This window comes from Bos indicus, chromosome 5, assembly GCF_029378745.1.
Source record: "Bos indicus isolate NIAB-ARS_2022 breed Sahiwal x Tharparkar chromosome 5, NIAB-ARS_B.indTharparkar_mat_pri_1.0, whole genome shotgun sequence".
NCBI classification, from domain to species: domain Eukaryota; kingdom Metazoa; phylum Chordata; class Mammalia; order Artiodactyla; family Bovidae; genus Bos; species Bos indicus.
The window spans coordinates 10,317,720-10,330,239 of record NC_091764.1 but is presented as its reverse complement, the minus strand read 5'-3'; the positions used below and the strand labels follow the sequence as shown (position 1 = coordinate 10,330,239).

Below are 12,520 nucleotides of genomic sequence, written 5' to 3'. Positions count from 1 at the left end.
TGCTGTGTGCACTTGCTCAGTCGTGTCCGACTCTGCGACCCTATGGACTGTAGCCTGCCAGGCCTCTGTTCATGGGGATTCTCCAGGCAAGAATACTGGAGTGGGTTGCCATGCCCTCCTCCCGGGGATCTTTCCAACCCAAAGATCAAACCTGATTAAAATCTTTTAAATTAAACCTATCAGAGTTATAAATATTCAAAGATGTAGAAAGCCGGGCACCTTCCTCTTTTGTGTAAACTTCTCTCTCAGTCCTCTATCTACTTTGTCTCACTTTGAGATATTGGAGCTAGACTCCTTGGCCAGCTGGTGGGATGTTGAGCCTTCTTAATAGAGGACACTAGTCATCCTGCAAGGCAGTAGGGATGGGGAGATACTGCCCTTGTGTGTTCTAGAGCTACATTATTATGATTCATTGTGGAAGGCCAGTAGTCCACCTAAATGAGTTCTAGCTGCTTCTAGAGTTCATGCTGTCACCATCCCATCAGTGAATGATGCTAAGTAGCTTCAGCCCATCCACGATCGGGGAGCATGGACTGCTCTCACTAATTCCAGGCTGCCTACCCTCCAGTAATGACAGGCAGCTTCTCCAGACCAGCTCCAGCTGCTTTCTCTGTCATATTTCTTTGCTCACTGTAATAGGATGCATGTGCCTGTGGTGGCCATTCCATTCTTGGGAGCGAGACAACTTCTAGTTTGTTCACCTACTGTCCACTTGCCCTTAGACTAGAGAGAGCAGCTTGGTTGCAGTTGCTACTTTTGGATCCCTTAGTGTTTTATTTTACTCCTTTTAATAGTAAACTATTTGTATTTGTTAAGTTGTTATTATTAAATGCTTCCTATCCTAGTAACCACTGTGGGCTTCTGTCTCCTAATTAAACCGTAACTGTCCATAAAGCATCTTAGGAATAAGTCTAATGCAAATAGTCTTACCTTGCAAACGCAAACACAGCTGTTCCAAGAAGAATGATGGAAAGGATACACAAAGTGACCGAAAGTATAATCTCTACAGTTCGTTCTGAAAGTCCTTCACCTGAAGAGAAAGTGTAACATAATCATTAATGATTATTATATGGGATACTTTGTTGGGTCTACAATACAGAAAGATATACTTTGGCCTATTTCTCAATAACCTTAACAAAATGTACACATGTGTTTATCTTCTAGATCTTTTAACTTTGGGGCTAAATCCTTGGTCCTCTTTCTTATACCCCTGGTGCACTCATGCAGCCTCAGGGTTTTAATTTTCATCTATATGATGTCTACTTAACTGTAATCTAAGGAACTCCCAATTTGTATATTCAGTTGCCTACTACATATCTTATATAGAAATGTAATTAAATTTTAAAAATCAGAATGTCCCAGACTGAACTCCTGTTTGTCCCTCCTTTCAACTGCATCCTTCTTCTTCTTGGTTGATGGCAACTTCATTTGTACTAGTTGCCCAGTCCCCAAATCTTGCAGTCATACTTGACTTTCTCATTCTCAGAACACATCCAAAATCTCTGAGGAAATCCTGTCGACTCTATCTTCTAAGTATACACACTTTTCACTAAAAGAAACTAGGGAAAATTGGAGAGATAGTAATCCCAAATTGTGATTAGGGTAAAGAAGGAATTTGGGACATCTAATGGGGCAAGAAAGCTAAGAAACTGTCAAAGGCAAATGGTATAGAAAGAACAAAAGGTCATCTTTAAGAGGTCCTACTGGCCAAAGATGGAACATTTTAAACTTTATGATGAATAAAAACTGAAACTGATAAAAATATATTCAACATCAGTATAAAAATCCATGAGTTCTAATATTATTCAATGAAATAGAAATGAAAATTTAAAAAATACTACTTTGTAACCTCTGGTTTTAGCTAAACTGCTTTTCTTTCACTCTAAAACTTTGAAATTAAAGGAAAAAATTAAACATTTTCCCCTCTGGCTTCCTATTTTTATGAATTAAAAAAAAGCCCTAGTTAAGGAGAAAAAGCTCCTTTTTAGAGGAAAATTCTGTTTAATAAATGTGGAAGAAATAATAAAATTGGAAATTAATTTCGCATTCCTAATGAAATAACTGACTCAGGTAACAATTACAAATGCATCTTTAAATGACTAGGAGGTTGATAGGGACTTAAACATTTAGGGAATGTCAGACTATCACCTCACAGATTATTTGCTGGTTACAACATGGGAAAAAAAACTTCCAGTGAAGAATCATGCTGTCACTATCACTAAATTAACTGATCAATTTTAATGTCACTGAAAATGTGGCGAGATGAGATATTATATACCTTCTGACATGAGGTATTTTGATCTACACAGCCACACTTGTAAAGTATTCCTGCCAAAATGTTCATTGTGCATATTCAGACCTTTAGATCTTATCTCTAATTTATAAGAAAGTAGGAAAAGTAGTTCAAGAATAAAATGACATCAATAAAGAGCAATGAGACAAATGCAGAACATGGAACCACTTACAGGACAGCTCATCTAGTTGCCTAAATGAGTGTTTGGCATAGGAGTGGGGAGGTGGGAGGAAGAAGTCTCTTCTAGATGAAAATAGACTGAGAAAGGGTAAAAACTGAAAATGTTAGTCACTCAGTTGTGTGTGATTATTTGCAACCCCATGGACTATAGCCCGTCAGGATCCTCTGTCCATGGGATTTTCCAGGGAAGAATACTGGAGTGGGTTGCCATTTCCTTCTCCAGGGTATCTTCCCAACCCAGGGATCTAACCTGCATCTCCTGCATTGCAGGTGGATTCTTTACCATCTGAGCCACCAGGGAAGCCCAGATTAAGAGAAACAAAAGTCAAAAATACTGTGTGAACCTCTCATTTGATCCTGTTTCAAAAAAGTTATAAAGAAAAAAAAAAGAGGATGTTTTGAAAGTAGGTAGTTTTACATGATATCAAGGATTTAACATTAATTTTGTTTAACTGCAACAATATAATAAAAACAGACTTATTAGAGAAATAAGCTAAAGTATTTGGAGTGGAAGATAACGCTTCAGAGATAAAATGACAAATGCACAAATAGAGATGTGGCAAATTTAACAGGTACTTGGGGTTCATTATACTATTCAAACCTTTTGTGTACTCTCTATACACCTTTTACTACCTCTTCTGCAAGTAACCTGATCAAGGCCATCATCCTGTTTTGCATGAATTATTGTATGGACACCTAACAAGTCTTCCTGTATCTATCCTTGTCTTCTATGTATTCTCAGCATAGTTAAGCAAGAATAATGCTTTTAAAATATTACCTCTCTACTTAAAATCCTCCTCATCTCTCACAGACAAAATCCAAAGTCCTTCCAATGGCCTATGTCCATAGGTTAATGGTCTCTGGTCCCTCCTTAACACACTGGTTCCCTGTTATCTCTTGACTTCCCTTCCAGTCGCCATCTAGCTTACTGCTTTGGAGCCAGACTGTCTCCTTATTGTTCATGGGATACGCCAGGACACTTTTGACATAGGGCTTTGTCCAGCTTCTTCCTGTGCCTGGAAAGGGATTTCTCTTGTAGATCTTCCTGGGGAGCCATGTCATTACCTTCAAGAATTTTCTCAAATATCAGCTAGTCAATGAAGCGTCTTACAAACTGAGTGTGTGTGTCCCTCCAAAACGCATGTGCCGAAACCCTAACACGTATTTGAGTAGGGATGAAATTAAAGTTATTTGAGGTCTTAAGGGTTGAGCAGAATTAGTGTCCTTTTAAAAAGAGAACACCAGAAGCCTATTCTCTCCCTCTGCGTGCACATGCTGAGGAAAGGCCACAGGAGGACACAGTGAAAAGGAAGAGAGCGCTCAGCACATCCGGAACCGGCTGGAGCTCTGTGCTGGACTGCCTGCCTCCAGGACTGTGAGAAAGTAACCGTGTTGTTTACGCTATGTCTATGGTGTTTGTAATGGCAGCCCAAGCGGACTCAGACATTACCCTATTAGGATGGAAAGTTACAGCTCCTCCACCTCCTGTCTTACCCCTCCTGCCTCTTCTGCACTCTGTTCTACTCTTTTTTCCTCTCCATAACACTCTTAACATATCTTAAAATTCATTTATTTATTATCCTATTACCAGTCCAGAAGTAGGATTCCTGAAGACAGGTGTCTTTATTTTATTCACAACTGTATGCAAAGTCTGAGAATAATATCAGGCACATAGCAAATATTCAATAAATACTTTCTAAATTTACTGATTAAAAATTCAGTTTTGAAGTAGAAATTAAAAGTTTTCAGGTTGAAGATTAGGCATTAAGCCAAATAACTATAAGTGTTTGTTTTTTAATATAATTAGTAATTATCAATTTTAAGTTATATAATTTTACTGTAAAAAGTATTAAAAACAAGTGACAACATAGGTTAACTGTGTGTAAAATACACAGGGATTAATCTTTTACCTTTATTCCCGTGGCTTGGTGCTTATAAATGTTAACAATCTAAGAGAGTTTCTATGGCTCCTCTGCATGGTGGATTTGAATAAATAGTGAATCTTAAACATTTATCAGAGTTTCATGGTCACCTAGAATCTTCACCTAAATTTAGAAGACACTAAATGAGCATATAAGAGCTCATAAAGTATTTTAGATACACCTTTTTTGCACATTAAAATATAAATGGCTTGTTTCATATATTTTAACATGCTCATTCCTAATTGGATATGCTTGAGAAAGGAAACATGAAGATGAATAAAGAATCATCTTTATCAGGTAGCACTGAGTCACTAGACCTTGGAGTCTTGGTTCAGTTCAGTCGCTCAGTCCTGTCTGACTCTTTGTGACCCCATGAACCGCAGCACGCCAGGCCTCCCTGTCTATCACCAACTCCCAGAGTCCACCCAAACTCATGTCCATCGAGTCAGTGATGCCATCCAACCATCTCATCCTCTGTTGTCCCTTTCTCCTCCTGCCCTCAATCTTTCCCAGCATCACAGTCTTTTCCAATGAGTCAGCTCTTCGCATCAGGTGGCTAAAGTATTGGATTTTCAGCTTCAACATCAGTCCTTCCAATGAACACCCAGGACTGATCTCCTTTAGGATAGACTGGTTGGATCTCCTTGTAATCCAAGGGACTCTCAAGAGTCTTCTCCAACACCATAGTTCAAAAGCATCAATTCTTCAGTGCTCAGCTTTCTTTATAGTCTGACTCTCACATCCATACATGACCACTGGAAAAACCATAGCCTTGACTAGATGGACCTTTGTTGGCAAAGTAATGTCTCTGCTTTTTAATATGCTATCTAGGTTGGTCATAACTTTCCTTCCAAGGAGTAAGTGTCTTTTAATTTCATGGCTGCAGTCCCCATCTGCAGTGATTTTGGAGCCCAGAAAAATAAAGTTAGCCATTGTTTCCCCATCTATTTCCCATGAAGTGATGGGATCAGATGCCATGATCTTTGTTTTCTGAATGTTGAGCTTTAAACCAACCTCTTCACTCTCCTCTTTCACTTTCATCAAGAGGCTCTTTAGTTCTTCACTTTCTGCCATAAGGGTGGTATTATCTGCATATCTGAGGTTATTGATGTTTCTCCCGGCAATCTTGATTCCAGCTTGTGCTTCCTCCAGCCCAGCATTTCTCATGATGTATCCTGCATATAAGCTAAATAAGCAGGGTGACAATATACAGCCTTGACGAACTCCTTTTCCTATTTGGAACCAGTCTGTTGTTCCATGTCCAGTTCTAACTGTTGCTTCCTGACCTGTGGTTTCTCAAGAGGCAGGTCAGGTGGTCTGGTATTCCCATCTCTTTCAGAATTTTCCACAGTTTATTGTGATCCACACGGTCAAAGGCTTTGGCATAGTCAATAGAGCAGAAATAGATGTTTTTCTGGAACTCTCTTGGTTTTTCCATGATCCAGCGGATGTTGGCAGTTTGATCTCTGGTTCCTCTGCCTTTTCTAAAACCAGCTGGTTTTAAAAGTTCTCTGGAAGTTCACGGTTCACGTATTGCTGAAGCCTGGCTTGGAGAATTTTGAGCATTACTTTACTAGCATGTGAGATGAGTGCAATTGTGCGGTAGTTTGAGCATTTTTTTTGCATGCCTTTCTTTGGGATTGGAATGAACACTCACCTTTCCCAGTCCTGTGGCCACTGCTGAATTTTCCAAATTTGCTGGCATATTGAATACAGCACTTTCACAACATCATCTTTCAGGATTTGAAAGAGCTCAACTGGAATTTCATCACTTCCACTAGCTTTGTTTGTAGTGATGCTTTCTAAGGCCCACTCGACTTCACATTCCAGATGTCTGGCTCTAGGTGAGTGATCACACCATCATGATCATCTGGGTCATGAAGATCTTTGTTGTACAGTTCTTCTGTGTATTCTTGCCACCTCTTCTTGATATCTTCTGCTTCTGTTAGGTCCCTACCATTTCTGAGCCCATCTTTGCATGAAATGTTCCCTTGGTATCTCTAACTTTCTTGAAGAGATCTATAGTCTTTGCCATTCTATTGTTTTCCTCTTATTTATTGCTGAGGAAGGCTTTCTTACCTCTCCTTGCTATTTTTTGGAACTCTGCATTCAAATGGGTATATCTTTCCTTTTCTCCTTTGCTTTTTGCTTCCCTTCTGTAATCCAGTGGGAAAAAAATGATTTCATAGACCATAGGAATTTTCCAATTCAATTACCATTCCAAAACACCAGCCAAGTGAAGTGAAGAAATGACAAATAATGTATTAATAAAAGTAGGTAATCCTTTTGGCACGTGCATTACAAGTGTACTACTAGGAAAGGACACAACGCACTGTGGTTGTCCAGGACAGATGCTGACTCACTGCTGTGTATGTACCCATCGCATTACCAGTACAGAATGAAATTGTTCTCTAAGTCCTCTCACAGAAAATGGAACTCTTCTGCTTGAAAGTATGAGCATTCTTTTTGTAATTCGTACAAGTCATTTCCTGACAAGACTTAAAATCTTATGAAAGGTCAAATCATTTTATTTGCATAACAGAATGTTCTACTGTAATTAATCAAATCATAATTATAAAGCACTAATTTTTCACAAGTATTATCTTTTGATTAAAATTATCATTACTTAAACTCAGCCTATGGATCTGACTTTTTAAGCTACATTTATATTTCTAAGAAGAAGCTTGAATTTAAATGAGTTATATAGCTCCTAGGACAATGTCTATCTCTTGTTACAGATACATATCACATAAGAGAATGTGAATTTGAGCTTTTAACTCATTTATTATGACAGAACTTCAGTTAAAAAAGTTTTCTTTCAGCCCTGTACTAGCCATCCAGAATATTTAAATACTGTACAAAGAGCTTACCAGAAGTCATTCTATGTTGTAATTCAAGAAATATCTATCAAAATACCCTAAATAAATGTTACTTTCATATATCAGCTATGTAAAATATTAGAAGTAGATACTATTGTTTCCAGGATGTAGAGAAAAGTCACACTTATTGTTTACAAAAAACAAAAGGAATTACTGCATTTTTATGTGTAAAAATAAAGCATACTCATGTATTAATGTTAGCCTTAAAACGCTGAGAAGGTGAAAAGAGAACAGCTAGAAATAGTTCAAAATATTGAGAGGAGAAAATGGTACAGCAAGGATAGGAAGTATGCAGGAGCAGAAAAATTAGCAATAGTAATGAAAGCTACCTGGGCATTTAGTAATTGCTAGGCAACACAACATTGCCTGAAGTCAGGTTGCCTGGGTCTAAAAGCTGGTGGTGTACTTCCCCAGCTCTGTAACCCTGGGCAAGCTGCTTAAAGACCCAGCTTCAGATTTCTTAGCAATGCATTAGGGATACCCATAAATAGGAAATCACATTATAGGGTTGTAGTGAAAAAATACATGAGGCTATATAGAGAAAAACACTCATGAAGGGCTTGGCACATAAGTAAAAAATGTTTCATATATTTATTAATAACCTTATTCATTAATCTGTCAGAGAAGGCAATGGCACCCCACTCCAGTACTCTTGCCTGGAAAATCCCATGGATGGAGGAGCCTGGTGGGCTGCAGTCCATGGGGTCGCTAAGAGTCGGACACGACTGAAGTGACTTAGCAGCAGCAGCAGCATTAATCTGTACATTCATCTGATTTAATCTCCCAGTTATGAAAGTGTGAAGTGAAAGTGTAGGTTGCTCAGTCGTGTCTGACTCTTTGCTGCCCCATGGACTGTAGCCCTCCAGGCTCCTCTGTCCATGGGATTTTCCAGGCAAGAATACTGGAGTGGGTTTCCATTTCCTTCTCCAGGGGATCTTTCCCAACCCAAGAATTGAACCTGAGTTTTGTGCACTGCAGGCAGATTCTTTACTGTCTGAGCCACCAGGGAAGCCCAGTTAGTTTATGAATTGGGTATTATTCTACTTCTGGAAATGAGACTTGCAGAGGTTAATTTGTTAAGTGACTAATTCAAAGTCACAAGTTCCATATGCTAAAATGGCCTGAAACATGCTTGTCTGGCTGCAGAGTTTACGAGCTTCACTATCACATCACTACTGCCTGTGAACATCATAAAACTTCCCCCCGATCCTTTTGTCACAAAAAAATATATAGTGACTCCTTTTTCTTCCCAAGTGAGAATACTGGAACTTTTCATCGTTAGTACAGTAATTAAATGAGGAATGTTATGACAAAAAAACAAACAAACAAAAAAACCAATCACAGAGTGCCTTTGCCATGGAGTTTGTTTCCTCTTGTTCAGCTTTAATGAAGCCCTGTGAGGTACATAAAGGAGTGTCTGCTGTTCAAATCACAGGACTTCTCTATAGTGAAACCTTGTAATCAAAACATTGCCTGCAAGCAGTTTCCATAAACTTATATACCTAAGGAGGAGTTTTTACAAATGAATTTAAGAATTCTTGTGAATTTGGTTAATAAAAATTCTAAGGCTCAGTCCTGAATGCAAATAAAAGCAAGTTGTAAGTATATCTTTAGTATTAAAATGATGGCACGTGTCATTTTGCATTATTCCTACAGGTCATCAAGACTTCCCCAGGTGTGATTCCTCTTTCACCTTATTCGTCTTTATTTAGCAAAGCCCTGTCTGGCCCCTTCTCGCTTGTCCCGCTGCTAGCCTTTTCACTAATCTTAAGCCTTTTAGTTCATCAGTGATTCATGCCCCTAATTTAACATCCCAATAATAATATCTCTACAGTCGCAGCCACTATCAAAATGGCCAGTGTTATAAGTGCCTGTCCTATACTAACTTCAAAACACAGCCTTCAAAAGGTGCTTAAATCCTGAAGACTGTACTGATGGGTAACTCAGCTTGAAGCTCCTTGCCTGTGGGGTGCAAAATACCAGTGAGTGACTGTACATCCATGGGGGTTTGATGACCTAGAGGGGACCTAGACTTTTTTGGCTCAAGTGTGAGATACACCCAAGTATTGGGCAGGCTTGTGAGAAATGCTGGGAGCCACTAGTCCTGTATCCTATACATGACATATTAGAGACAGAGGACTCAAAGTGCATCCTTTGTACTCTTATGACCCCAGGGATATTATACCAATGCATTTACTGTTTGCTGGCCCCTACTCTCACAGCTGTGAAATCATTATTGCCATTGACCACTGCCCACTATAGAAATGGTCAACTTTATTTCTTTTTTTGAGTCCTTCTACTATATCCTCCCCAGCAATGTTATTTTTCCAAAAACTATGACTTCATGGCATTTTATGAATATCAACTGAGGCCAGCATCTTTTCTGGAGGGTGCACTTTAGTGCCTGACTCATCAGAGTGAACCGGACAGACCCAGAACCACAATATCCAATAGCTAGGTAAAAATAATAATGATGTGAGGCCAGAAATTGATGGTGTTACATCCATTCACCAGCAGAATGACTGAGCTACTTTGCTCTAGATCAAAGAATTCTGCTCCAGTGGTCCATGACACATTACAAATCTGAACATTTCATTTCACCATAACTGAGGCTTGCATCCTTTAAACTCCATCTACTCCTGCCCAGTACTGTTTTACTAGCTACAGATAACTATCTATCTAGGTAGCAGAATTCCATGCGGTCAGAGTGAGCATTACAGAACAAAAGCCTACTATCGAGCTGCTATCCGCCAGGAGAGAGCCCACTGAAGGCCACTCTAAGGAGGAACCTGAAAGGCTGTCCTTATGTCACGGGTCTATGCATGCTCAGTCACGTCTGACTCTCTGTGACCCCATGGACTGTGGCCTGCCAGGCTTTCTGTCCATGAGATTTCCCAGGCAAGAACACTGGAGTGGGTTGCTATTTCCTTCTCCAACAAATAACATTAACCCTGAAAAACTGATTGTAGATACATATGAGCCTTCCCTGTCACTACCCCTTACCACCCCAATGGCATTCCACCTGCCGAGTCCAGTCTGGCTCCCCAGTCCCTCCTTCTCTAACCTTGGTAAGATCTGGTGCTCTGCCCTTCCTTCTATATATCACATCCTCTGACACTCCTGCTGTTACCAGGGTACACACACATTAGCACCTGGGTGACTCGGGCGGTGGTGGTGATTCCAGGAGAGGAATCCGAGAACTTAACAAGCGTATTTCTCCTGCCTTCTAGAATTACTTATTGTATGCCACTGCCTTGGCTGTGAGAGACAGGAAGAAAAAGAAGAGACCATCGCTGAGAAACGTCTCGAGACCACCTGTGGCCAGTGCTGAATGGGGTACATCCGTGGCCACAAGGATGCTGTTTTGTAGTACCTGAGGACTCACTCACGTCCCTGTGCACTATGGTTCCTAATGCTTGACTTTCCCTCTTCTTTCATTCCTACTAACCCAGATGTGTCAACTTTACACTCCAGATAACCAGTTGAATATGCTGTCCTCATATCAATAATCTATACAAACCCAAGAAGCTGTGAGATGAATAATACACAGCAAACAATACAACAGAGTAATCTCTTTTTAGCACTGTATCTACAGAATGTCATTTCTCTAAGCCATATGAGCAGAAACTGGCTTTTTATACAATTAATGGTCCAGAACCAGATGAGAATTTCTAACTAAAAATGCTGGAACATTTTCTATCTTCTCTCAACCATAACTCTCACTGAAATCTATTGCACTGGTGATATATACTGTGGATCTGAACAACACAGAGTTCCACAGGCTCAGAGACTGATACACAGGACACACAAAGTCGTGAATTACTCAGAGAAATCCGAGGGAAAGAATTGCTCCCAAGGAAGTATAATTTAAAATCTTTCATTATAACCTATCAAAAAGAAGCTATTAGGCATTCAGCATTTTTATTAACTATAAAAGGTTAATATATTTACCCGTGTTGTTTTACATAAATCTTTCAAGGCAGATAATATCACCATTTTCCAAATAAGGAAACTCTGAGGGTAATAGAAATTACCACTTGAGAAAAGAGAGTCAAGATTTGAATCCAGATCTAAATCCTGCATTTGCAGGATGGTTATAAAATTTGTGCTGGTAGAGCCACTTAATTACTGAATCTGGGCCACGGGTTCCTCATCTGCAAAATGGAACTAACATTAGCAACCTAACAGGGTTTCTGAACCTCAGCACATTGATTAGGGGTTAGATAATTCCTTGCTGGAGGGGCCTGCCTACGCCCTGGAGGACAGGCAGCCGCACCTCTGACCTCTCTGCCCACGGGATGCCACGAGCTCAATCCCCACACTTAGAGGACAACCCAACCGAAAATGGCTCCAGACATTGCCAAATCCCCAGATAGTAAAATCAGTCTGTTGAGAACCACTGACCTAAATTAAGGATCGTTGTGAAGAATCCATCAGTTAACACATACTAAGGACCTCAGAGTATGTCTGGAGCAGAATATTTAATGTTAGATACGTTGATGGTGAAGGAGGCGGAGGAGAGAAAGAAGTAGCAGTAAGAAGGGGAGGAAGGGGGAGAAAGAGAAAAGGAAGAAGTATACTTGCATCTGACTGAAGGGTACTTATCCAGGCCTGACTGGGTGGATACAATTGAAAAACTCAGGAAAGCACTGATCAGACAGAAAACTTACAAAGACTGATAAGCTTCTAACTTTTAGGATTATTTCAGAAAAATTTCCTTAATCCTTTTTCATTTTTATGAAGTAAAAAAGTTTTACTTAGAAGACTGCATATTAAAAAACCAAATATTTTCTTAGTGTAATGTCCATACACATCAGCCTAGACTGAACACCATATTGAAACCTATGTCCAAATTTGAATAGATGGAGTCCATCACTTAAAAAGAGTATTATAAATACTGCTTCTGTCTTAGTCAACATAATTAACCTTGAAGTGACTTTATACTTGAGAACATTCAGTCATGGAATACATTTACTAAGGAACATTACAGCTATGATTAGCATGTTGAGATTATAAATGAAATTAAACTACAAAAATGTCTTACTTAAAGTCTTAACAGGATCAGAGTAATCAGAGTCAGTAAATTGTCCCATGATGTTTGTGGCTCTAAATTTAAATCTGTGGAAGAAGAAAAACAATTTACATATGACTTTTTTTTTCCCATGTATAATTTAAACAAATAGCTGTGGAAAAAGACATTTTTGTTCAGAGAACATGAATTTACAAAGTATAAACTTAGAAATCTG

The 12,520-nt window shown here is 39.3% G+C and overlaps 1 protein-coding gene and 1 long non-coding RNA gene across 3 annotated transcripts in view; one reads left to right on the top strand and one right to left on the bottom strand.

Annotated features, from left to right (window-relative positions):
* Nucleotides 1-10,862, top strand: part of LOC109558939 (uncharacterized) — an 85,626-nt gene extending 74,764 nt beyond the window's left edge. For both annotated transcript variants that reach the window (XR_011566512.1, XR_002180675.2), the window contains exon 3: nt 10,505-10,862. This is a non-coding gene — a long non-coding RNA (uncharacterized lncRNA). The remainder of the gene's footprint in view (nt 1-10,504) is intronic.
* The window catches only part of PTPRQ (protein tyrosine phosphatase receptor type Q), a 234,588-nt gene that overhangs the window by 54,945 nt on the left and 167,123 nt on the right, over nt 1-12,520 (bottom strand). Inside the window, exons 33-34 of the mRNA XM_070788855.1 lie at nt 12,319-12,392; nt 931-1,030 (exon numbers count right to left, since the gene is read on the bottom strand). Coding sequence (XP_070644956.1) covers nt 931-1,030; nt 12,319-12,392 — 174 coding nt within the window. The remainder of the gene's footprint in view (nt 1-930; nt 1,031-12,318; nt 12,393-12,520) is intronic.